At 42.3% G+C, this 26,424-nt stretch overlaps 2 protein-coding genes across 5 annotated transcripts in view; one reads left to right on the top strand and one right to left on the bottom strand.

Moving 5' to 3' along the window:
• Window positions 1-772: 772 nt before the first annotated feature.
• LOC117942359 (centrosomal protein of 164 kDa-like) lies at window positions 773-16,626 on the top strand. Its single transcript, XM_034867770.1, has 28 exons — window positions 773-955; window positions 1,246-1,329; window positions 1,718-1,829; window positions 2,515-2,746; window positions 2,948-3,112; window positions 3,223-3,363; window positions 3,475-3,555; window positions 3,898-4,002; window positions 7,724-7,777; window positions 7,887-8,023; window positions 8,359-8,638; window positions 8,828-8,895; window positions 8,981-9,112; window positions 9,209-9,404; window positions 9,842-9,916; window positions 10,335-10,457; window positions 10,606-10,749; window positions 10,991-11,074; window positions 11,159-11,227; window positions 11,328-11,587; window positions 11,702-11,881; window positions 12,741-12,921; window positions 13,036-13,143; window positions 13,373-13,475; window positions 13,794-14,180; window positions 14,306-14,378; window positions 14,487-14,606; window positions 16,037-16,626. The coding sequence occupies exons 2-28, from the start codon at window positions 1,251-1,253 to the stop codon at window positions 16,131-16,133; spliced, it is 3,786 nt and encodes a 1,261-aa protein (XP_034723661.1). The 5' UTR covers window positions 773-955; window positions 1,246-1,250; the 3' UTR covers window positions 16,134-16,626.
• A 468-nt stretch (window positions 16,627-17,094) lies between these two features.
• The window catches only part of sidt2 (SID1 transmembrane family, member 2), a 13,319-nt gene continuing 3,989 nt past the window's right edge, over window positions 17,095-26,424 (bottom strand). Inside the window, exons 6-27 of one of the 4 annotated variants that reach the window (XM_034868108.1) lie at window positions 26,011-26,097; window positions 25,723-25,888; window positions 25,262-25,355; window positions 24,353-24,408; window positions 24,103-24,129; window positions 22,656-22,694; window positions 22,493-22,570; window positions 22,290-22,352; window positions 21,797-21,912; window positions 21,615-21,688; window positions 21,436-21,502; window positions 21,283-21,356; window positions 21,052-21,175; window positions 20,703-20,820; window positions 20,159-20,295; window positions 19,925-20,033; window positions 19,357-19,433; window positions 19,030-19,076; window positions 18,794-18,899; window positions 18,582-18,692; window positions 18,156-18,269; window positions 17,095-17,899 (exon numbers count right to left, since the gene is read on the bottom strand). In XM_034868108.1, coding sequence (XP_034723999.1) covers window positions 17,837-17,899; window positions 18,156-18,269; window positions 18,582-18,692; window positions 18,794-18,899; window positions 19,030-19,076; window positions 19,357-19,433; window positions 19,925-20,033; window positions 20,159-20,295; window positions 20,703-20,820; window positions 21,052-21,175; window positions 21,283-21,356; window positions 21,436-21,502; window positions 21,615-21,688; window positions 21,797-21,912; window positions 22,290-22,352; window positions 22,493-22,570; window positions 22,656-22,694; window positions 24,103-24,129; window positions 24,353-24,408; window positions 25,262-25,355; window positions 25,723-25,888; window positions 26,011-26,097 — 1,947 coding nt within the window. In that variant the 3' untranslated portion in view covers window positions 17,095-17,836. The remainder of the gene's footprint in view (window positions 17,900-18,155; window positions 18,270-18,581; window positions 18,693-18,793; window positions 18,900-19,029; window positions 19,077-19,356; window positions 19,434-19,924; window positions 20,034-20,158; window positions 20,296-20,702; window positions 20,821-21,051; window positions 21,176-21,282; window positions 21,357-21,435; window positions 21,503-21,614; window positions 21,689-21,796; window positions 21,913-22,289; window positions 22,353-22,492; window positions 22,571-22,655; window positions 22,695-24,102; window positions 24,130-24,352; window positions 24,409-25,261; window positions 25,356-25,722; window positions 25,889-26,010; window positions 26,098-26,424) is intronic. The other 3 variants (XM_034868109.1, XM_034868110.1, XM_034868111.1) reach the window with 3 other exon arrangements.

Raw genomic sequence — 26,424 nt, 5'->3', positions numbered from 1 at the left:
TGTAATATTGTACAGTGTGTAGTCCATTTTCTTGATGTTCCACTTCCGGGATTGCTCTGGTGCTGCAGAAAGGTCCGCCTTCTATCAGGCACATACTCATAATGACATGATATATCTTACACTTAGTACAGCTTCACCTTAGTTAGATATTCAATATCAAAAAGGGGCACCCAATTTCTTTAGAAATATCTGTTGTTGGCTATTTTGGCCATTTTTCCAACCATTCATTACTGTAAAATGGATGTTCCTTTTGGCTTTCCGTTGCCTGAGAACAATCCTACAACCTGTGGCCAATTTGCACTACTATTATTATCACTTATTTTTCTTTTAGTAACAACTCTCATACCAACTGCAACAATGATTATCAATCATATTACTGTGAATCTGTATCTGTGTCTCCGTGTTCCAGTAAAGCAACGGCCATCTCCCACCAAGAGCCTGGTTCTGCCCAACGATTCTGCCTGTTAAATGGAAGTTTTCCCTCTCCACTTTCGCACCAAATGCATGTTCTTTGGGTGAATGTGTCTTTGTAAATTAAAGACCTGTTCTATTTGTAAAATGTCCTGAGATAACTTCTGTTGTGATTTATTTGACACTATAAATACAATAAAATACAATTGAATTGAATAGACCTGCTTAACAAATAACGGTTCTGTGACGTTTGTCAATCAAACAAACGTAACATATTTTCAAATTTCGATTTTGCCACGATTGTGCTGAATATGTGGATGAAATGGGAGCTTACGAGGATACTTGAACGCCACGTTTTTCTTAGCCAGTCAGAGCTACGTTTCCATCGTCAACAGGAAACGAGGGAAGCGTCCTTGGAGATGTTGTTAGTACTGTAACTTTCATATCTTTCTCCCTTCTGCGTACACCATGTCTCTATTAAACAACTTATAACCGGTCGGTTTTGCCACAGAGGCTAATGAGAAAACGATTGAAAGTTTGGAAGGTAAATCATTTATCACGAATGAGCTGTTTTCCAACTACTTAGCTGACTGAGCTAACGTTAAGTAGCTTTATGGCGCCCAGCTAGCTAGCAGTTGAAGTTAGCTGAGATGCTAGCTTGAGTAGCTTAGCGCACCCCCCTTCAGCTGTAGCAAGGTAACAATCTTCACACAGCATAATGAAAGGTTGAGGGTGTAGAGCGAGACATGCAACCTCGTGTAGTTGTCTGCCACTGTATTGCTCGTTATATCTCCCTGTCTCGTGCAAATCATCCTGTTTTGCATTTCTCTGCAGTAACCATGACTGCAGCTGCTCTCATAGGAGACCAACTGATCCTTGAAGAGGACTATGATGAAAGCTATACACCCTCTGAACAAGGTACACAGTGGTGAGGGTAATACCCTGGGTATGGCTGCCGTTAAAGATATGATTGACTCACTCTGTGTATGTATTATCTATAACATTACCCATACATATAAAGTATATAGTTCCATTATCTATCATACATTGATACTGATGATAGATAATGGGAGGATCCTTCCTGACAGCAGCAATGTGGAAAAACTGCAGTGTTTTAGTAGTTTTATTTAATGTCAATATACTGAGTTTTTATCCCCTCCTAAACCCTTATAGCTTTCTGTTATACTATGTTTGTTTTGAGGGGATTAGTTTGCCTTACTGAGTTGTTAAAAATGCTAGATGCTGTATAATTTACTACTGTTACATTTATCTTGTCTCATATCACTCTTTGTCTTTCTCTCATCAGAGATCCAAGAGTACGCAAGAGAGATTGGCATTGATCCCGACGGTGAGCCGGAGCTCCTGTGGCTGGCTAGGGAAGGCATCGTTGCCCCTCTGCCTCCCGAGTGGAAGCCTTGGTGAGTAAGGGGAGAGAGGCTGGGGAGTGGAGCCTCAGCAGCATGGCCACCCACAGGAAACCTTGAGATGATTCTAATCTGGAGACGATTTTACTGCACTGGATGTACAGTATTATGAAATCATGTTTGGCATTACGAATGTGGTATTACAGTCTTACTCTGGGTTTCTTTTTTCAAGTTGTTGTGAACAGCCTTGGTGAGGCACCAGAGATACAAGCAGTCCCGGAAGCAAGTTTGATTTGTCATAGTGCCTTTTAACAGTAATGTAGTGTGGGAGTGTTTGTGTCCATGGAACTAATCAAGGGTGACGATCTGTTCTCAAAAAACCTGAAGGTGGGCATGCATAGCATCTTTCTCTATAAAGCAACAATCAGCATCTAAACCAAGTGAAACTAGAATTTAAGCCACTATTTAGGGTCTATTACCTCACCATTTTGACCCCTGTCGATTGAGAGACTGATACCAAATTATGGAGAAAACAATTTAAGTGATATTATTTTGTGGGTTACAGGTTTTGGATGTATTATAGTGTATTTGTTGCAGTGTTCAGTTTCAGTGACAACATTACCTCTGGTGACATCTCTACGTTCACCCACCCATCCACCCATCATCTCTCCTTCACTTTTCTGGGCCTTTTTGGAGGTGCCGAAGTGACCCCCCTCCTTTCCCCATTCCTCCCCCACAGCCAGGATGTGACAGGGGATATCTACTATTTCAACTTCTCCTCGGGACAGTCCACATGGGATCACCCATGCGACGAGCACTACCGCCGCCTGGTGGCCCAGGAGCGTGAGCGAGCCCAGCTCACGGCGGCTGCAGGAGGCACAGGGGCGAAGAAGGACAAGGACAAGAAGAAGAAGAAAGAAAAGAAGGAGAAGAAAGAGAAAAAGAAGAAGGAGCCGCTCAAAACTCCTGGAGTGAGTTGTTGTTGTATTTTTCTTCAGTATCATTTTTTTTTTTGTATTTAACCTTTTTTGGGTGGAGAAATGCTTCACTTTGTGTTACATGGATTAAATAAGATATAAATAATAATTAAATAGATAAAATAATACGTGTACTTCATCAATACTGAGTATGATGCAAGAGAAGCGTTGGACACTGGGTCTTTTTTCCTACAGGCACTGAGTTCAGCCCTGGGACCTCTACCATCCCCCCTGGGCAGCCTGGCTCCTCTGAGAGGTCTGGATGCTCTTGGCCCAGGCCCACTGCCTGGTTCGGCCCCTGCTCTGCGGCGGTCCCTTGGCAGCACTGGGGGACTGGAGCCCCTAAAGACTTCCCTTGGGGTAAGAGCCCATTGCTATATAGAGGACCATATGATTTGATTTGTTATTGTTAGCATCTCCCAAACCATTACAGTATACAGTACACTATAATAAATGTCTTTCTCTGTCAGGGCCCTCGGAGCAGTGGAGCATCTAGTGTTTTAGGCAGCAGGCAGGAGGAGAGGGTGTCTCTCACTCTGCCTGGCTTTGATGATGATGATGATGATGATGATGATGATGATGATGACAATAAGAAAATCTCCAAAAACGAGGTGCAGTTCAACCTCAAGACAAGTTCAAGATGATGAAAGTAGATTGTTGCCTAATGATTGTTGCTCCTATATTTCATGTCCCTGTCTAACCAGACATTGTCAATTTTTCAGCCGAGTCCTCGCGTTTCAGACCGATTATTGAAGAACCTTCATCTAGACCTGGATGCCCTTGGAGGAGGCCTACATTATGAGGTAGACATGATGGTTTGCTTTGAACAGAACCGGTTCTGGTTCTAAAAATATATATTCTACTGTCAAAAAAAAGAAAATGAGAACAGCTGTTGTAGGGCTTACTGATATATTTCAGACCGACCGAGGTGCCTTTTGTCTTTGATGAGATGGTTTTAATTCAGTTTCATTCCATGTTGATTCGAGAAGAGTACAGTTCTTTTTAGGTATGAATATTCTTTTTCTTTTATTTAATCAGTTCAAGTGGAAAGTTTTCAAGTGTGTGTGTGTGTGTGTGTGTGTGTGTGTGTGTGTGTGTGTGTGTGTGTCTGTGTCTGTGTGTGTGTGTGTATGTGTGTTTTCTAGGACAGTGAAGCCAGTGGTGAAGCTCCAGCTGAGGAGAGAACAGATCCAGAATTGCAGGACTTGGCCTTATCTGGAGACCACAGCCCTGAACCACCATCCCAACAGGTACACACACACACACACACGCACACACACACACACACGCACACACACACACACACACACACACACACACACACACACGCACGTACACGTACTCTCTCAGCTCTTTGTCTTCCTTGCTCTCTCATTTTGATGTTCTGTATCTAACACCTGTGGTACTCATCATCATGTTCTTTGAATGGCCATAGTGTTTTATTTTTATATGTTGCATGACTTGACGTGAATTTAAGAAGCACAACCCTGGCATCTGAGGCATAGTCATAACTGTCGAGGTTAATTTTCTTTCCACTGTGTTTTTAAAGCTATAGTGCGTAGTTTCTGTCACGCCCATTAGGTATTCTAATTAATGACTAATTAACTGTGTTGATGTTGGGCATTCACATGATGCAAGCCTTCGTTGAGCGCACTCCTACTCCTCCTCCACACAGTTGCTAGTAGCACATCATTTAGGTTGAGTAAATTTAATAGCAAAATTCAATTACAAAACCCATTAATAACCTGTCCGGAAGCAGTGGGTTGACATCCGTAACCTTTTGTCTGGTGGAATTTAGTCCTGCAGGTCTTTTCTTCGGAGTACAATCACTGACAGAAACATTGTGTGGGCGCTTCTTTGGGTTTTTTGCCATGCCTTCCCCTCTCGCAGCAGTCCTCTTCGTCTCCAAAGCTGAATGCTGCTTTCTTAGCAGTAAAACCCATCCCTCAAGCTGCAGCGTGGGAACTTCGCCGGGCAACACCATTTTGTAAACATAGCCATACTGAAAATACAGAGAGAGTTTTATGATTAGCTTTGTGTCAACTCATTTGGCAATGGCTTGAATGTTACGGACGTTCATTAATATAAAATAGCAGCGCACTAAGCCATAGATGTTCAAGACAAAGTATATTTTAAAGAAAAGGGGTACCTTTCCCCCTGATTAAAATGCAGCCATTAATAACTTCACATTGCATTTTCAATTAATGATAATTATTTAATTATGTGGGATATAGATGCTAATATATACACATATTTTAGGTGTGCGGCAAGCCTGATTGTTTCCACACATTCTTTGTGTATCACTACCGTGAACTTGTCTTGTTGTCTCATGTAACTGTGATTCTAAACCATCTCTTTTTCCTTCTCTTTGTCTCGTGTGACCTTTTTAAACCTTTAAACCTTTGCTCCGTGACCCCGGGTGTGTTCCTGTAGCTGCTATGCTGCTGGGATCTGTCCTATGGGCACGGCTGTTACTGTGCCTTCCTCTTTGTCTTGCTGTCTTCCTACTGTCACTGTTACTGCTTTGCTGTCTAAACATAAGGAGCATGGTTCAAAACAATGAACACTATCATTCCTCTCTAATTTTTTGTATTCATCCCCATTGGGATAGACCAGTACATCTCCCCATGATTGCCATTAGATTCTGGGAAAAAGTCAGTCCTAATTTTGAATCTATGAACATTTCTTACATTACCTTCTGTTGAAAGTTGGTAATGCATTTACTCTTTGTTACAATGTCCAAAAACATTTACACACTGGCTTTTTTGAAAGAGGAATTACATTCATCAAACAAACCTGCCCCTCTGTGAGTGCCTGTGTTTGAGTGTGAGAGAGACCCAGATTAAGAATATGTGTATGTTTTTCTTTGCATACATGTATATTTTTATTTGTTTGTTTGACTGACTGATTTATTTCTTGTGTGTTGGTTGTCTGAAATGACTCATTTTGTCCTTGAAAAATGCATGATCTGGTAATTTTGTGCAGTTGTTTTAAGATAACCGCCCCCACCCCCAACGTCTTTCAGCTGGGGTTACAGTCTTTTTTTGTCTGCCTCCTTCCCTCACCTGCCCTCCTTCGTCCTTTCTCTCCCTTGTGTCTCTGCACGCCTTCCTTATTGTCTCTGTCTTGGATGGATGGACAATTCCTCTTATTCCTCTCCATCAAGGACTCTCTGTTGGGCCGCCGCCTCCACCTGTCCTCACTGGTAGGCAGCAGAAACCATGTCAGGGAGGAGGGAGCACACGCTGGAAACTCTGCTGAACAGAAGGTAGCAGAGGAAGGGAATGAGGTGGTGGAGGAGGAGGAGCTGGAGCAGGAGGAAGATAAGGATATTCGGAGAGAGAAGGGAGAGGATGAAGGAGGAGGGAAAGCAGAGGAGGGAAAGACAGGGGAGAACGGAGAGGTAGAAAATGAGATTGAGGATGGAGAGGCACAGGACAAGGAAGCAGATGAGAGGGAAACCAAAGAAGAGGGGGAAGAGATCGAAGGCGAGCAGGGAGGAAGTAAAGGGTCTATTGGAAGCAAGAATGATGATGAGGAGGAGGTAGAGAGCAACAAGGTAGAAGAGGAATGCTGTGACATGGAAAGTTGCCTAAAAAGCCAACAGCATAAGGCCAAAGGCAGAGATGAGAATGTGGAGAGTGACGGGGCGGAGGAGAGTTTAACGGAGGAGAAAGAAGAGGTGAAGGAAGAGATGCAAATGGAAGAATTTGAGAAAAGTAGCGATGAAGTTGTAGAGAAATGCTTCGAAAGCGATCAAGACAGAGGTAGTGAGGAGGAGGAAGAGGAAGACGAAAATGACAAAGAGAGGGAAGAGCTTGTGGGAAGTGTAGATGATGAAGAAGGGCAGAATGAGGAGGTGGAGATAAATAGCGAAAGAGAGCAAGAAAAGGAGGAGCAGGTATCTAGCAAAAGAGAGCAAGAAAAGGAAAAGGAGGAAGTGGAGATACATCGTGAAAGAGAGCAAGAACAGGAACAAGATGATGAGGAAGATGAGGTGGAGATACATATCAAAAGAGAGCAGGAAAAAGAGGAGGAGGAGGAGGAGGTTGAGATAAATAGCGAAAGAGAGCAAGAAAAGGAAAAAGAGGAGAATGAGGGTGAGAACGATGAGGCTTTGGAGAGATGCTCCCTGAGCCAGAGGAAAATGATAGAGAGTGACGAGGAGGTGTTCGAGAGATGTCTACAGAGTGAAGGGGGAGAAACAGAGGGGGAGGGGCTGGAGGTAGATGATGAATCGGACGCCCCAAAACCCCAAACTACATCGGAGAGTGAGGAGCAAGTCGTTGAGGTTTTTGAGGCTGGAGCAGCTCAGGTTCAACCCGCCAAGCTAAACAAGAAGATGATGCAGAGTGACCTTAGAACACTTGACCAAATAAGAAAAACTCTTGCTGGCAAGACGAAGAATGAGACAGACAAATTGCCACTTCCTGCAGAGGTAGGGTTTGGTGTTGCCTCTCTGCGTGCTTACACACCTTGCCCCATTTACTTCCCGACCCCAACCTTGATCCTGCCTGATCTCTGCACGCAGGTGCATGTAGCTCCCACAATCCAACTCCACTGCCTTAGGGGCTCCAAGCCTGAATGTCATCACTTGCACACTGCAATATTATTTGGTGAGAGGACGGATCCATTTGAGCCCCTGAGGACTGGATTGGAAAGTTCTGATCCCTTTTCCCATTGGAAGTCCATCTGCTTTTAGATTGACGGGGGATTTTGAGCTATTTGACCAGGCACACAGGTCTCTCATCGCCTGCCATTGCCTCCCCAAACTTTCCAAGACTGCTTGCTTGACTGTCTTCACTTCAGTACGCCTGCCAGCTTGTTTGTGTACGCTCTGCTTTTGCCGTTATGCTGTGTGTGTTTCTGTGTCTTCAGTGTTTAGCGTTGCTTGTGCAATTTTGTTTGTGTGTTTATTAAGAACCGTTACCTTGTTGTTGAGTGTTTTTATTTGTGTTTGTGTTATTGCAGGAGTCTGAGGCCAGTGAAGACATCGAGAAGGCTCCATCCTCCATAGATGTCAAGGTACTCGGATCAGGCAGTGTGACACCCATTCACCACCATTCAGTTGTTTGTTGAACTGTAAATCTGTTTTGTAATGGTTAAGTTTTTGTTTTTTTGTTTTATCCTAAAGCTGTCGGAAAAGGTTCTGGACATCAACGACCTGTCCGGCACTATCAGTCCACTGGAGAGAGACGATAAAGAGGAAACAAAAAAGGAAGAGGAGAATGAATGGGGGGCAAAGACAAAGGAGGCTAAGGCTGCCAAGGGGTGTGTTTTTTCTTTGACATTGTTCTTGGAAAACAGCTGCTGTGTTCTTATCAGGCCAAAGGAGCTGGAAGTTAATTTTAGATGCCTTTATCCATTTTTTTCCATGAAACCCAAAGTTCAGCAGTTTTTGTTTTCACTGTAATTTCAGCTGTGAAATCTCAAACATTTCTTTGTAAAGCTCCCAACCATTGTATGTATATCATCAAAAGAAGGGCATCAGCAAATATAAACAACTTGTCCATTGATAAAGTAACAATAAAAGTTCTACACAATACTAGGGTATTAACAGCCTTTTTATACCTTGGTATGGGTTTAACACCTTTCTCCTTCTTCAGCCATTTGCAGGCTGCTGGCAGAGACAACCCTCTAGCTCCAAAAGTTGACCGACTCATCCTCCACCAGCTCAGCCATTCGCCCTCCCTCTCAAGCTCATCCCACTCAGATCAAGCTGACATGCTCCGTTTAAAAACCGAAAGCCTCGGCATGTCTCTGGGGTTACAAAGGCCTGAGACCTCCAGAGGTCGGCTGGTCCGCACTTCCAACACCCAGCTTGAAGACTCTGAACCCCCCTTTCAAAACCAGGAGAGCCCACTGGAAGAAGAGGGCAGCTCAAGAGTGTGGAAAGACATAGAAAAGAAAGAAGTGCAGGAGGAGGAGAGGAAGAGGGCAGAGAAAGAGGAAAGGAGTTTGAGAGAGAGAAAGGTGGAGTGGGAGAGGAGGAAGGCTGAGCAAGAGGAGGAAGAGGGTGAGGAGGAGAGAGAGCGCGTGATGAAGGAGAAGGAGAAGAGAATGCGTCTCTTCCAGGAAGAGCTGAGGAAAAAAGAAGACGAGGAGGAGAGGAAGCTGAAGGAGGAGAGTGAGGAAAGACTGAGGTAGGCATAGATACACATATTTTACTTAACACTTTTAGAACAATTTCTTAATTCATAAATACACATGTATGCGTGTCTCCCAAAGGGCTCTACGGCAGCATCTCGTGTCTAAGAGGAGAGAGGAGGAGGCCAGGCTGAATAAAGAGTCTGAGAGGACACTGGAGGAGCTCAGAGAGTCTGTCCGCCTGGAGAGGGAGAGGGAGCAACACCAACTCAGGTCAGACACACACAGTACATTAACACATAAAAACTGAGATTAAGAAAACAAAGTGATGCTTAATCTGCTTGTCCTGTGTGTGTGTCCTGTGATCAGGAAGGAGAGTGAGGTCATGCTGAAGGAGTTAAGCATCACTCTAGAGGAAGAGCGAGTAGCGGAGCGCGACAGACTGGAGGCCCAGAAGAGGCAGGACACTGAACGTCTGAAGGCTGAGTCGGAAGAGGAGCTGCAAGCGGAGAAGAGGAGACTCCAGGGAGAGAGGGAGGAGAAACTGAACTCCCTGAAACACGAGGTGACTGAGGATGATTGCTGGCCTGCTTGTGTCCGGCTTATCTTTGATTTCAATATTATTTAGTCTTTAAAATGTCGGTTTGAATGTTGTTTTTGCACCTGGCATGACTGCCTTGAGACTTCTCCTCTGCATGACTAATAAGGGATATCCCCTTCTACACAAACTGAAGCTAAACACAAATGCTAGGAACAACAAAGATAAACAAACACCTGTTTGAAAATCAGGTTCATGAAGTTTAGTAAATAGCCAAATTCGAATAGTGTCATTGTTATTAAGCAATCTGGAGTGAAAAACAAATGAGTCACGCAATGTTAGCTGGGTGGCATATTAAAAACTGTTTTGGTGGTACATGGTGGCATTGGACTTGAGGGACACAGATTAATGATCTGTCCCTATGTTTGTCTGTCTCTGTGTTTGTGCTATTTGTCTGTATAAAGGTCAATATAACAGAGAAGAGGAGGGAGTACATGAGTCCACGTCCTGAACAGCAACTGGCAGATTACCACCGAGAGGTTAGGTCATCCTCATCACCATGTGTATAAGCTTTCCTTCTTTTCTTTAGTTACTTTTCTACTTATTTTTACTTCTTTCTTTGCAAAAGAAAACGATCTTTGCTGGACTCGTAATATTCAGTCTTGGTCATCATTTTATCTGTTTCTGTTAAATAATCTCTATTCAGAATCAAAGACATGTATTTATATCTCAGAGCAAAGCATGTGTCGAAAGATTGTGTGCATGCACATGTTCCCATGGTCCCACTATGTGTTTAATTGAAACACATTCATACAATAACAGTGCAACAGTCCCCCTCCCTCCTTTCACTGGCTGGTCATGTTCTTGTTTTGTCATCAGTGTCTTTCTTGCACGTCGGTCTGTCATGAAAAATCGCCAGTCTCAGACAAAACAAAAAATTCCACTTTTACTTTCTAGCTAGCTGATGTTCTTCAGGAAGTGCGGGAAGAGGTGCAGCGTGATCACGAGAGGAAGCTGGAGCAGTTGAGGGAGGACCACAGAAGAGAGATGAACAGCATCAGAGAGAAATACTTGGATGAGGTCAGATAGTGTTTACGTTTCACATTTCACATGCATAAACAAAGAAGAACAGGCTCTATATTAATAATAAATAAATCCACAACTTCTCTTTTTTTGTTTGTTTGTTTTTTATAATGCAATTCAAAAATGTTGTGTTTGTGTGTTCCAGGAGACTGCTCAGAGGGCGCGCTTGCTTTCTACTCTGCAGGAGGACAGAGAGCATCTGCAGGCCTCGCATGCTGTCCAACTGGAGAAACTCCGCCTGCAGCTCAACACACAGATACAAAAGACACAGCTGACACACTCGCGCAAGGTGAGACCAGACAGACGCACACATTTATTAACGATGCAGTGTTGGACTTTCATGGTCTAAAACTGATGGCTCATAAAGTAGGTCATCCTTTACACTGGGTGGATGGTTTTAATGTAAAACTCCAGTATATACATACAAATTACATTTTGCTTGCCAAATTAAGGGTATAGGGAAGCTTTTTCAAAAAAAAAAAGTAAACAATCTATTCCACAGAATAAATCTGTCTTATTTGTTCTATTAGGAGTCAGAACTGGAGGATCTAAAAGATCAGATGGAGCTGAGAGCCAGAGAGCTGAAGAGCCAGGAGGCCATGCTGCAGACCAAGGTCTTCTATCCCATACTGTGTGTACTATTAATAACTATAACACTAACCTAAACCCCATGACTAATGGTTTCTGTCTCTTATCAGGTAGCAGATCTGAAGAGGAGGAGGAAGAAGCTTGGAGAGGAAGAGGAGGAAGTAGACAGACAGATAGAGGTGGGACATCCCACTTTTTTTCATGAAAAGAGAGAATACATTCACCAACCCATCCCTTTATCAATACCTCGTTTCTCCACTTGTCTGTGTGTGTGTCTAGGCCTTACCCCGGCTGATCCAGGAGAGAGACCAGCTGATGGAGGAGCTGGAGAGGATGAGAGAGGAGAAAACTCAAGCCAGAGAACTCCTTCAGAGAGCCAGGGAAGAGAGGAGTGAGGCCAAGGAGGAGGGGGAGAGGCTTCGGGAGGAGAGAGACAAAGCCAGGGAAGAGAGCAGGAGGTCAAAGGAGAACAAAGAGCGACTGGAGAGCAAGGTGGCATTGATGCAGGAGAGATGCAACCATCTCAGTCGCAGAGTCAGGTATAGTTTGCCACAAAAGGCACCCATGCATCCTGAGAATGTAATGATATCCAGTGTTCCTGTTTTTATTAATTATGACTCACATTTTATAATAATACCATTTTGTCCAATCAGTGAGCTAGAATCAGGAGCAAGCATCTCCACCAGACCAGAACCTAAACAGGACAAAAAGAAGGCAGAGAAAGCAGAGGTGACAGCGCCCTCCAGTGACAGAAGAGACTCACCGCTACATGTAGAAGACCTGGAGGACCTTCCACTCTCCCCTGTACCCGACAGCCACAGCAGCATGGACGAGTAAGGAGAATAAGAGACATAGAAAACCAACAATACATTTGTGGTCGTAAATAAAGCCATTTGGTATATACATGGTACTTATGTACTACAAGTCTGTTTTAGGTCTCTGAACAATATAAAGTTGTTATATAATTGCTAATACGCAGATTTTCTACATATTGCTACCCATAGTGCTTCCCCTGAAGTTTAAAATGGAAAAAAAAACTGAAACGGCACTGTCTACTCAGACAGAATATGTTTACCTCTACTGAATGATATAGATTTATATATTTGTTTTACATTTCTTTTAAATTATTTACATATAATGCCACTAAGTGGCCCATCCTACACAGAATGACATGAAATTTCATACATAAAACACAACTACAGCCACAGAAAAATAAAAAAGTAAATAAATAAATAAATAAATAAACAGGGAATGCCACTTTCTACACAGAGAATCATCAATTCTACTGATACTGTAATGCATATTACTTACAGAGGGCTTATTGAGACACTATAATCCAGTGTACACAACGAGTTAAATAAAATAATCTAGGATGAAAAGGTAACTCATGACATTAAACCAAACATTAAAATAAGTTCTTGAAAGGTGAGTTTTGAGTACTTTCTTGAATATAGCAGATTTGTGCAGTCCCACATGTGTTGGGCAGAGTGTTCCAGAGGGAGGGGGCAGCTATGGAGAAGACCTCGCCACCCTAGGTCCAGTGCTCGGGAAGGGGGGTTGGTATCAGAGGAATGGAGGCTGATTATGAAAATAACTGTTGATCACTGTTCATTCCTTATTTAGAAGGCGGCCGTTGAGAGCTGGGCACAAGTGTGTATTTAACCCTCATCTCCACACATCTAATGTGTCCAGGTTTCGACGCTACATCTCCACACATAACGCATCCATCCGAAAAACCAAAGTCTTCCTGGAGAGGGAGAGCAGCCGGCTGATGGAGAGACGGGCAGCTCTGCGGGCGGCCCAGACCAGCTCCTTCCAGGACCCCAGCCACAATGAAGGGGTTACTGAGGAGATGACGAGAAACCTCCAGCAGGTAGGGAGCAGTATGACCCACCTCCTACTGAACAATAATTGGTGTGATGACTGTTATGACGGGGTTAATTGGAAATAAGTGTTAAGTGCTGATTTCTTTCCCTGCTTCTGTCAGGAGGCCAGAAATGTGGTGGAGCTGCAGCGGGCGGTTCAGAGAGGAACCACTCTCCTGCGGAGGAAAGAGGAGCAACTCCAGCAGCTAGAGAGCTCTATAGCTGATGAGGTCAGGAGAAAACATCCGCCAACACACTCTGTTAAAGTGATACTTCACTTTAGTTAAGCACTTTTATATGTTCAGTGCAACAGACTTCATGAAGTCATCCAGCACCTTTATTCATAGCTGGGAAATTCAGGGTGGTGGGTAAAATTAATGAATGAATACATCTATTAAAAACACTGTAGTTCTGCCTTGCTCTCTGGTGTCATTTCATGTCCTGGCTCTCTCCATTTAGCCTCTGTTTGAGGGTCTGTCTCGGCTGGCAGGAGAGAGGAAGGTGACTTTTGATGTGACTGAATCTGACCTCAGCAGCACTGTGGACCCATTGAATGGAACAGGTAACCCAATCATCGTTTTACCAAAGAACCTGACATATTCACTGTTTATATATATATATATATATATATATATATATATATATATATATATATATATAAAACCTAATTTTGACATTGTGTATATTTTTGAATTTGCACCATGTTGTTTTCTTAGACTTTTTATAATTGCACTTTACCACTTTTTATTGCAACTGCTGAACAGCAAATTCCCTCTGGATGAATGAAGTTTTATCTTATCTTAACTTTTCTTAGATTATTACATATTTCCATTGCTTAGTTCCTCTCTTTATCTCCATTTCTCCCTCACTCTCTTGTCAGAAGGTCATCCTACAGTCCCGGACAAAGTCCAGGAGTTAGGAGAGTCTTTGCAGCAGATCTCAAGCCAGCTCAACACCGTGCTGAGTGCGTTGGGTTCGCTGGCCCAGAGGCAGAACGACACACCCTATTCAGCCTACCCTCTGCATCTGTCTCAACCTCACTCCACCCCAACTGCCACCTCCACCTCTGCAGCAGTCATGCACCAGATGCACAACCGGGGTCCCGGCTCCTCAGCCCCACCTCCCCCAGTGAGGCTCCACGAGCCGTCCTGGAACTGGGCACCCCAAGGCACCTCTGCAGCCACCCCTCTTTTCAGTACCCGCAACAGCAGTGGGTTGAGCGGCTCTGAGGATCTAATCAACAGCAGATGGAGCCAGATATTCTCCAGTAAGCCAACAGACGGCTCATTTAACTTCAGACCGAATGCAGCACTATTAAATTGGATTGTTATAAAGGGGTTTTATCGGTTGCAATCATTGTTGTTGGTTCTGAATTATTGTTCTGTTCTCTAGGAGGAGCTATGGACCCGATCGCCTCCAGCACCATGGGGCCTACCTCTGCGTACTCATCATACATTCCTGCTAGGTAACCTGGAATGCACCTTTGATCCTGCTATAGATTGCATACACAGCCCCACTGTCTGAAATGTCCTTACAACAATACTAAAACTGTGTGGGTCTATTTGTATCTAAGTGAACATGGTCGTAGCCTGCGGCCCATGCAGAAGTCAGGGGAGGTAGACGGCCAGAAGCTGCAGGGGCTGATTGACGGCAACAAGAGGTGGCTGGAGATGCGCAAGAAAGACACCAGCATGTATCCTTTTGTAACACATACTCATCCACAGACACACACTAATGTGTTGAATCTCTTGAACCTCTTTTTGTCTTTCACAAGCTTATTTTAGTTTGGCACCAAGCAGCAACCTCTGGTGCTGCAAAATGAAAATGATGAAATGCAGTTTATTGAGCCAACAGTTGAGGCTGGCTCAAAGAGGGAGTCAATCCCCACTAGTCTATATCCACGACGTTTCACTTCTGGGATTGTTCAGCTGATTCTGGAAATTCCGCCGGATCTTCCTCATTTTGGCCAAATGTCCGTTAACTCGCACTTTCTTTGTGTTGCTATTTTAAATTATTGTTGATTTCTAAGGACTATTGTTAACTGCTCCTCAGATCTCTGCAGGATAAATCTTGACAGCTATCTAGACTATCTGTCAAATCTGAGTTTTCTGTTAATGTTCTGTTGGAATGTTCCACCAAAACAAGTTCCTACCTGAGGCTATTTGTGATTGGTTTAAAGAAATGCCAATAAACCAGAGCACGTTTTTCTCCCATCCCATTTTTTTTTTAACTCACCTGATTAAATTATATTAAGGCCTAAAGTTCTGCATAATTAAAGGCGTACTTCTTTGAGTGACAGGTGGCTGCTATCACTGGAGGCAAGCATAGCGATTTCCCTTATTTGACAGCTCCTTGTTTCTCGGTTGAACCGAGAGGGGTTCTGTCTCTCCTCCGTGTAGACCGTCTCAAAGACTTATTTCTACCCCAAGGAGCGAGCATCGAGGTGCTATAGGCGAGGAAACATGAGAGCAGCCTTCCCGGAAGCTGTGCAGCTTAAAGCGGTTGCTAACTTGGGCCAAACTGCCGACGAATCATGGGACACGTCAGAGGAAAGTACGTCTCATCTCCCTCTAAAACACATTGGCTTCTTTCCCATCTCCTCCCATGATTTCCTTGCATTTCTCCAGGCTTCCTCGGTGGGATGGACTAAGTCATGAGGAAGGGAGGCAAGTGGAGGAGCAGGGAATACAATATAATGCTTTATTTAGTCCTCCTCAGCTACTTCACACTCTACGTTATTGCCCATTTTTGGATTAGGTGACGTCAGGCACTGCCGAGATGTCGACGAAAGTGTGAATGATTGGCTCACGTTTAAGTTATTTATTTATTCCCAATATTCCCAATATTCCTAATTTTCCTTATTCCTAACTGATTCAGGATTTGTGCGTGCGTTTAACATCAGCAATTGAGGACTGTTGCTAGCTAGCCAGAAAAGTAGAAAGCTCTATTTTCATTATTTAACTATTTCACTTTAACAATGTTTAATGATGTAATTTTGACTTGTCTGTTGACCTTTGACTACTTCACATTATTGCCCTCTATTACCCAAAGCGCACCATTACTTGTCAGACTGTTTCATGAACAGCGTTATGCTACGTTGTCTTTAACTCCTCCGCCTTCCAGACCTCTTTTCACTCGGTATCCGGTTCCTTCAACCAAGAGCGGCCTGCTCCAGCTGGGCCTGGATGACAACAACCAGATCAGAGTCTATCATTACTGAGGACATGACATACAGTTCAGTCCTGTTGCACTGTGACTGTCACTGAGGACTTTGAAGCATTAATGGCTTGTCACGTTTACACGCAGGGCTTGACGTGAGCGTCCCCTGAGTCATTCCTTTAAAAGAAAACAACTTTTAGTGCAAAGGTTCTCAGGGAAAGTCCAACCTCATCTACGGTGGATTTGAGAAAGAGATGACTGCAGAGGACATGGCAATTCAGGGAGCAACGTGTCACAGAGGGCTGAGGACTTTCATCCTCCAACATTATATATGGCTGTGAGCAACAGGAGACTGTTTTAAAGCACTTCAGTGTCCCGTTTACAGATTATAGCTCAATGGCTCAAGGCTTGGGCCAAATGGTTTACTGTAGCTTACTGTGATGCCCAATGGGAAAGTCAAGTTTACTATACTTCTCCAGCTAAAAACATCCCAGACACTTATCTTCATCTTGTGAACCCATTTGCTGCTGTAGGCAGGAAATAATACATCATAGACACAGGTCAAGTTTCTTCGGTGGGAAATGTAAGTTTTGAACTAATGTCATTATATTTAGTTGTTTTAGCCGGTCAGAAACAGAAATCACTGTAAAGGTGCAGCCAATCCACTTTTATTTTACATGACATACTCCGCAGATGTTGGCACAGTAGTGAGCTGTTGATTAGTGTAACTATGACATATGTGAAGGCAGAGAGCAAAATGTCTTGTGCATATAGGTGTAAATAAATGTATTTTTCTATAAAATATTTTAATAAACAATTTTATATATAGTCTAATAATGTATTGTGTTCTGACCCTGTTATAGCCTAGTCCTGTTGTGTATTATGTTCATACAGAGAATCTCACGTGAGCCAGCGTCTTAGACTTGCTGTTATCAAGATGTTGCCCAAGTTCATTGATTACAGAACATTAGGTCTAAAGATAGGAGTCGCCATCTGATCAGGTAGAAATAGGCAATAGAAAGTATCTGAAAATGAATTCTTTATTCAGTAACCGCTCATTGCAATGTTTGACATTAAAATCTGTTTCTTTTCATACAGTACAGTGCAAAAAGTACCTTTGCATTCAGACTTTAGGGCAGTCAAGAAGTAAATACAATCATTATTATTCATAATATTCTCCAAAAGAAGGACGGCTAGCTCGAGGATCTGACCATTCAGAGCGCAGTATGTAACATGATTAGAACATTAAAGGCCACTGACAAACTGGACAGAATTCATATTCTCACATTTAGGTTTGTAAACACACACACACACACCTGTACAAACATACAGCATAGAAACAGTAATTTGCTAAATGCATTGCTGACTTAGCGGTCAAATGTAATGCAGACAGTATAAAATAAGTTCATTTGGATAGTTTCTTAGATAGTAAGAGTGTACATTGTTATCTTCATCGTCAGCAGGAAGTAAACATCGATTACAACAGTTATATTGATGATGGCAGCGAGAGGACAAAACACTTCGGCATCACTCAATGTCGACCCAGGCTCTTCATTGGCACATTTGTCCATACAGGTGGAGGGGGGGGGGCTACTGCCCTTCCCTGACTGGCTGTGGCAGGCAGAGAGTTTGCAACTGTACAGCCTGGGTGGGGGGGCTACTGGCTGTGCTTTTTTTTTTTAAACACGAAGGAGATGCAAATGGAGAGCGACAAGGGCGATAAGGCAGAGAAGAGCTGAGCTCATCACAGAAGATCTGACATATCTAAAAAGCCAATATCTTGTCTCTCTGGACGGTGTCGAGGTCGTCATCCATGGTCAGGAGGACCTAGGGGGGGAACACGAGGCGAGGCGTTAGTACACAGTTTCCTGTTTGCAGGTTCCAATGGCAATAATATATTAAGGTTTTACATTTAAACCATCACATATATTTGAAGGTATCAGCTAGCCCTGTCAAGCATGTACTGTGTTGGCTGTCGTTCATATAGATTGTTAAATTCTTAACACTCCGTTCAAAGATTTTTTTTTGTGTATGCTACATTCCTAAATGAACTAAAACAATACACACGAACAAACGATCATACCAGGAAGGATCCAAACATGGCGATGGAGGAGAGGAAGTGCCAAATGTCATGGTCATCAAAGAAGGAAAGCAGGATACAGTCCCTGTTGTGCTCTCGAGACTCTGCTGGAGTTTTCTGTGTCAGACGAGAGAAACCCACTTAGTAAAATAATGCCACCTTATACAAGATATAAAGATCATCATTATTTTTTGTCAATATTGAAATGACAATTATTTACACAGTTACTCATTGACTTTTGAATATTTGTCGCAATTATTGAACTTAATTTCTTTTTTCTTTCATTGAGGACAAAATAAGAATTTACCGGCAAAACGTAATGTGCAAAATATTCATTTTCTCGATTATTTTGTTTTTTGTGATGATTTTTGAGCCCAAATTGTAAGATTGATCGCACAGCCCTACTCTGTATGTGTGTGAGTTACCAACCTGCCAGGTGCTGAGACCCTGGAAGAAGAAATACAGTGCAAAGCCCCATACCACGGCTGTGAACAGAATACACACCAACGCCAGACACTGGATTCTCTCACCGCTCCGCAACTAAAACACACACATACAGAGAAAAAAAAAAAAAAGAGCGTTAAACTTGTTTTTTTATCCTGAATACTACTTAAAAACGTGGAGGTAGACAAAACACACACCTTCATTATGATATAAAAGGCAAAGTAGAGCAGCAGGTTGCAGATGGCAATGGCCAGAAGGTAGGAGGCAAAGTCATTGGGTCTCTCTATCAGGCCATAGGCAGCTCTACAGAGAGGGAGCAGGAGGAAGAGACACAAAGATGAGGTCATCATTTAAGTCCTGTGCTGTAAATTAAAAATTGTATTGGTCTCTACTTAGTGTTAAGTAAAAGAAGAAGCACACTGTGTTAACTTACAGAGACCAGTTGACTATGTTTCCCATTACAAGCAGAACCATACGGTCCTGTCAGACAGAGGGAGAAAAACGATTTATCAACCGGTAATCTGAACTTGGCCAACACAGTATACAGTGATTCCTATACTGTACCTGTTAACTTAGATACCGATAATTCAGTCACTGGATACATGTAAAAGCATATTAAATTACACAATCTGATCCAAAATCATCAATGCCATCTGAAGATATAACTACTGTACATGTCTAGTATCCCCGTACAAACTAAAGAAACACTAGGATTCCTTGTAAACTTAAGTTGGTGCAGCTGTTTCTGGTTATTACTCACAATGTACATAGGTCCACTGCACTGCCTGATGCAATCTGTGTAGATGACGTACACAATCCTGCGCAGGATCCCGGCGTCTGACGCAAATATACAGACAAATGTTAGCTGCAGTCAAACATCAGTCCAGAGTGTGAGGTTTCAAGTCTACAGCAACCAAACAGTAAATGTCAAGGTGACACTGATTTGGCCTGTACAGTTTGCAGTTATATTGTGTTGCTACGCATAACTGATTTTAATGAAGCCATTACACAGCATCACAGCACACAGATCTGCTGTAAAAAGCTAAAGTGAGATCCATGTGTATGGTATTCCATTTTCTCTTTTATATATGAAAACAAAAGGGAAAGGATCAGATAAATGTCTGAAACCACAATGGACATAAATAACCCCCCACTGATATCAAACCATTGTGAATCCAAGAGATACAGAATAAGATACCAATTTTTTTTTCACTTTGTTGTTAGTTATCACACACAGGCCCTAAGTACAAACACACATGCCCAGGCAAAAATGGAGAGACATATGAGTGAGGGGGCTGCCAATGATAGGCGCTTCCTAGTTATCTTACCCAGCCTCCATCGGCCCATGTAGTAGAGCTGTGTGCTGAGGAGCATGGTGGACAAAATGTGAATCACTGAGAAAATGATCCAGAAGACTGTGTTTCCTTTCCCAAATACCTGCAAGCAGATGTTCACTTACATTAGAAAAGGTGTTTTTGCTTGTGTTAAACATAACCAAGGCCCTCTCTACCTCGTCGTCTGTCTGTATATGTATGTGTGTGTGTGTGTGTGCGCGTACGTACCACTCCCAGCACAGAAAAGAAGATGACCCCAGCCAGGCAGGCGTAGGCAGTGTAAGCACTTGCGTTGATGTCTGGATGTCTCTTCTGATACAACTTCAACATACACAGTCCAGCAATCATGTACATGAAGGAGGTATCTGCAAAGAAAGATAGAAATATTACACGACAAAACATCTATCTTGGATAACCTACAACACAGGAATAAAAAGGAAACCATAGCAAATTGTTTTCACTGAATTACAGTTCAGATTTATTGTCCTATTGCAAATCACTAATTTGAACCTGGTACTCCGGGATCAAATTAAATGTGGCATGCACAATCCGAAGAGAAATGGACAGAGTCGTAGCATTTATACAAGACAGAGGGTGAATACAGGTATGTACATACAGACAGTATTAAAGAAATGTATGTGTTTTAAAGCATGCACTGTAAATATGTTCTTGTAGAAATCCAAAATACAAGTTTAATTTAGAAAATGCGCATGATATGGGACCTTTAAAAAAAGGACACAGGCAGTCCAGGTAGGAACAAAAGCAGTCTTACCAAACTGGAAGTTGGTGTAGTTTGGACAGACGTGGTAGCAGGCACTGAGCAAGCCCTCCATCATAAGAGCAGTTCCCATAGCATAATACAGACCAAAATGCTTGGGGATACCACATTCCTGTGGGGTGGGAGAGAGGAAAATCCAATATATAATCGAGCAATGAAATTCACTAAATAAAACATTTGATTCCATATTCCAAATGTACTGTTTGTCTCTGGATGTGCTTGTATCCTCCCGTCAGAACTTGCCATTTCTAATTTATTAATGCTACCTGAGCCTGGGGTTCACCAAGGTGTTAAAATGGCAACTGTGTGTGTGTGTGTGTGTGTGTGTGTGTGTGTGCCTTACCAGTGCATTGAGATCGTTGCGGACCAGGGCTCGATTGTGGACAATATCTCTTTTGAGGACAATAAGGAGGAAAAGGAGTCCCAGCAGCACGTAACCAAGGTTACTCAGGATGTTGTTGAACGCACTGTGTATGACAAACTATACTTTAAACACAGGCATGTAATCTGCTAGCCATACTGTGGTTGTAATACTACGTTCAGGCACCTAAACAGACATGTGCTAACCACACACCTTAGCGCTCCCATAGGGTGGGCACACAGGAAGTTGTAGAAGCAGATGTCCTGGTTTCCTGTAACATTGACCACCTAAAGAACAGAGGGTCAGTTTAATATCCATCTTTTTGATCATATCTAATATATCACAGTGTTTGTCTCATCAGCGTACCGTCTGGTAGGTAATGACCAGCTGGACAACTGGCAGCGCATAGAACACAGCAATAGTAGCAATGTTCCTGGAGAAAAGATTATTGTCATTATTATGATAATAAAGGAATATTTGTTACTGTATATGATTTTAGTTATCAATGGTATTTGTTTTTTTCGCTGTTTAACCGTTGTTCTCACCAGAAGTAGATTTGATATTTCTTGCTGAGGATTCTCTTGTCTTTGCGGGACAGGTCAGACACACATAGGAATTTCTGTATTAAGGAGAGGACATTATTACTTGTCATCAAGTAAAATGGGCAACAGCAAGGAGTGGTGACATTTTAACAACGGGAGCAAAGAGTAATGTGTATTGAGAGTACCTTGGTGCGGACAATGTTTTTGTCTGAGGTGATGTCGTCCAGTGTGTCATAGTCATCCTCCTCCACAGAGCTCAGAGACTCCTGCCTGCTTCGTCCAACACTGTCCAACGATTGCTCTAATGGAGGGAGGGAAGAGAGGACAGAGGAGGAGGTCATGCAAGAATAAAGAAGTTAGCCTTTCAATTCATTGGATCAATTTGACGGACGTCTGGATTTAAAGGAATTTTTTTTCAGTAATGCAAAGATATTCAAACCCATCACCCATTTAAAATTTCTTGGCAAATTCCAAAGATAATAAACAGAAATATTGGAATAATTGTTGGTACTTTGATCAATTGATAAATTTTTTCCAATAGTGTTTTTCTGTTCCATTTCAAATATAATCAGATTAGCAATCTGGCCACTTCCCGGCATTTACATCTAAGTATCATTGTTGTAGGATTCAACAGTTCACTCTGAACTTTTTCAAACAATTTATGCGGCAGTGTGTCACCAATGCGGATGGCTATGTGGTGAAGGTGATTGAGGATTGGGCGACGTTTGAAAGGCTCCCGCCCTGATGAACACAGAAGACACAGAAAACCAGTGAGAGACCAGAGTTGCTCTCAGGAAGCCAACTGCAAGCCAGGCTGTTGAGACATACTGCAAAGTGACAGTGGTAGGCCAGTAGAAACATGTGTCTGTGCTTGTTCATACCCATGTATCCATAGTTGTTGTCAGTTGATGTGGCGCTGTCAGTGATGGCCTCTGAACTGAGTGTGCTGCCATTGTCAGCTAGAGAAAAAGAGGGAGGGTTATTTAATTAAATCTCTACACAAACAAAGACATAAGCAAAACCCCAGAACTGTCCAAAACTTACCAAAGGAACCATATTCATATGGCGAGGCTGGAGTTTTGCCTGTGGAGACACACACACTTTACACTCCCAAGTGTGTGTGTGTATGTATGTAATATATGACAAAAATGCATGCAGAGACAAGCACCACTACAACCAATACTCGTTAGCATCCTTATGCTGCATAGTAAAACACCACTGAAGCTAAATTGTTAGTACATGCCCCTGTTACAGGTTTTAAAAAGCTTCTTGGGTGATGGGATCACAAATAGACAGCGCTAAATTTAAATATAAATATAAATAACCACCACAAATGCATCGGGATCCGATCACTCAAACCACTTGCTGTAGTGGTCTAGGACGCATTTTACCACATGAAAAAGCTTATGCGTACTGATACGTCACCAAGGGTGTAAAAGGAAAATATGTCACCAATGCTGGCTGTGGAGGTTGTTTTGCTGAGAGCGTGCCGAAACTCTAAAACTTGGCCATTTTACAACGAGTTGGATGAAGTGTTACGTGACCGTCCATTTTTTTTTTTTTGCACAATGGGAGATGTGCTGGTTCTGCTGACAGTGATGTCTCTAGCTCTACCGACGGTGGAAGAACTTTGTGCCCCTTCTAGCGTAAGTGACGTAAGCAGTAACAATGTGTCTCTGCTGTCTCCTCGTGCTCGGATCCCTGAAAGGCATCTTAAAACTAAGTGTAAACGGGTCACAGAGAGGTGAGGGAGGCAACAACATATGCAGAGATCTAGTTTTTTTTCAGGCTGAAAATCCCTGAAATAACAGTTTTAGTTAATGTCTGAAGATGTGAGTACGGAAGAAAATGTGAATAGGGTGCAGAGGGAGGTTTGTTATGTGAAGAGTGGTGATTGCTGCAGTGAGAGTCAACTGTTGGAAAACTTTAAGCCTCAAACTCAAGCCTGCAATTTTAAAATAAAATCATGTCAGCAGGATACACTGAAGCAAACAGTCACAGATCCATACTGAGAGGTAGAGTACCACATCAGCAGTGTGGACAATTATCTCAATGGTTATCTCCAGTATTTTAATGATATACCTTGTATTTTAAATTTTGGTTTGTCTATTGTTTTGTTAGCATTGTTGATAAAAATTTACTTATGTTTCTTCAGCCAATAAACACCAGGAGGATACCATTATGACAAATACAGGCAAGATAACAGGATGATATCAGTGCCTTGTGGTTAGCTGTACCTAGCAAGGACCCAGGTGAGTCATGTGTATCTGTATCTCTATAATGCAAGCCATACATGCCTATTTAACAGTTTTTGAACATTAAGTGCCATGTTAATGTTACTCGACAATCCATGATGCATTATAGTCAATCACTATTGATATGGCGAGAGAGTTATAATATGTGAGCCAATGCATGCACAGTATCTGCAGACGAGCAATACAGTGTGAGAGAAGGCAGTAAGTGCAAGGTAGGAGTAACAATGTCGTTATACCATCTCCGTTCTTCCCAAGCAGAGAGGCTGAGCCACACATTAGCATGACAGAGAGAGAGTAAAAGAAACACATTTAGTACACAGACATGTTACATTCTGCATGAAAAGCTTTATACTGCATGTTAAGTGTAGTTTACCATTGACTGGATGTTATGACATCTACTCTACAGAAAAGGACGGCGACTTTAAGAAATTGTATGCTAAACAAGCCCCTAATGTGCTAGTTCATCATAGCTGGTTGCTGGGTTACCTGTCTCAGCAGGTGACATGTCAGCAGCAATTTGAAACACCTCTCTCTTCTTCATTCTGCAGACAGGTGGAGGGGAACATGCAAATTAAAATCATTTGTATTCACTATAGTGTTCTTCTTGTAGTGCAGCTGTATAAATCAATTATTATTGAATCATTATCAAATTATTCAATTAGACATCCAAACCCCTGGGTGGAACTGGGACCAAAAAAATAAGTTTTTAAACTTGTAAAAGTTATAGTGTTATAGTGCTTAAATGAGTTTTCTGGTCTTTAACCACATTTAACCAAACAGAACCCAATAAAAGGATACTAAAACATTCTCTGTGGCCTTATCTGCTGTAATGAGGATTGTCTGTGACTACAGGGAGATACAGAGGAAGATGTATGCATCACTAAAAAAAGATTCAACTTTTTAGATTCAAGAACGCTAAATAGCTCAGCAGTGAAACAAGCCTGTGTGTATTATAATAATAATAATGATAATAATAATAATAATAATAATAATAATAATAATAATAATAATGTATACTTTACTAATCCTGTAAGGAGAAATAACAATGTTTTTTATGTCATATCACACAGGCCTGAATCACACATACGTCCTCAGAACCTATACATGCACTCCTGGAGAGATGTCAGAGTGAGGGCGCTGCCCATGGAAAGGCACCTAAGCACAGTGCCTTGCTCAAGAATACCTTGGCAGTGCCCAGGAAGTGAACTGGCCCCTCTCCAGCTAGCAGTCTATCACCATATTTTGGTCCTTATGTGGACTTGAACCGCAAACCTCTAGTTCCCAAACCAACTACCTTCAGGCTGAGTTAGTGCCAGCCCTTGATATGGGTGGTATATGAAGCGTATGCGCTGACTAACTTTTGTTTTGGTAGCAGAGAAAAATGCTGAATCTCACCGCTTGTTCTCAAGGCAGGTCATGAGCAACGTGAGCAGATAGAAGGAGAGGAAGATACCCAGACAGAACAGCATGCCCATCACATACACCTCCGCTGTGGAGTGGAAGACAGATGTACCGTAAGCCTATTTACAAGCTTATACTGGATCACCCTGCCTGCACTGCATATTAACATGATTTAGCATCATTACCTACTGCTTAAAATTGGAAGAGACATAAACAATACCACACAATCTGAACTATGGTCATAACATCTACATCTTATAACATATTTCCTGTTATATATTGTTCTATCCATCAGTCGGTCAGTTTATAGGTTGTTATGTTTATATTTAATGGTCATAGTTGGGTTTAATCAAAATGTTCCTCAAGTTACTCGTTTTCCCACATGGATAACATGGTTAACATGGATTATTCCTCAGTCTGGACAGCGGCAACATATTTGTAAAAATGTGACTTACAGTTGATAGCAGGGGTGACAATCACATCAATGAACTTGCTGCGGTTGCCGGCGTCGATCAGCTCATCAGGATGGAGAGGGTAGAAGCGTAGCGGACCGCCGCACGCCTCGTCCTCTGTTTTCACCACTACTACTACATAGAAACTGTTGCTGGGAAAATCTTTTCTCTACATGACAGAAAGGGACATAAGAAGAAATGAAATGTGGTTACAGCGGGGCTATACTGTATGCTTTGGTTACGGCTTTATCTGTATTTCAGAACCATGAATGTCACTGCGTCACACACTACCTGCACAGTAATTGCGCCTTTTTTGGTCATAGTCTGGTACATCCCAATGAAGGCCACATTGTTGTCAAGATCATATACAGGACACTGAAAAGAAAGTATGAAACATGAAAGATTAAAAGAATAAAGGCAAGAGGGAAAAAGAGACGATTAGGATTACCTAAAAAGAATACAGATATTATAGTATGTAGGGCTGGGAAGATATACTTTTGTCCCGATTAGATTCATTCATGATAACATGAGACATGAGACATTTCTAAATACTAATTGTTCTTAAAAAGAATGCACAACACATGTAAGTCAGTCTGACATATATTTAAATTATTTAAAGTACATAACCTTTTCACACATTTTCTGCGTACTACAGCGGTACTGTATCAACAAAAATATTTAGTTAAATTATTGGTTAAAAAAGAA

This window comes from Etheostoma cragini, chromosome 3, assembly GCF_013103735.1.
Source record: "Etheostoma cragini isolate CJK2018 chromosome 3, CSU_Ecrag_1.0, whole genome shotgun sequence".
Classification (NCBI taxonomy): domain Eukaryota; kingdom Metazoa; phylum Chordata; class Actinopteri; order Perciformes; family Percidae; genus Etheostoma; species Etheostoma cragini.
The sequence above is the reverse complement of the archived record's forward strand: the minus strand, read 5'-3'. Positions and strand labels throughout refer to the sequence as shown.

Coding starts and splice junctions, on each gene's coding strand:
- LOC117942359 (XM_034867770.1), top strand. CDS start 1,251: ATGACTGCAGCTGCTCTCATAGGAGACCAACTGATCCTTGAAGAGGAC. Junction 9,405..9,841: donor TGAACTCCCTGAAACACGAG/GTGACTGAGGAT, acceptor GTCTGTATAAAG/GTCAATATAACAGAGAAGAG. Junction 11,075..11,158: donor AGGCCATGCTGCAGACCAAG/GTCTTCTATCCC, acceptor GTCTCTTATCAG/GTAGCAGATCTGAAGAGGAG.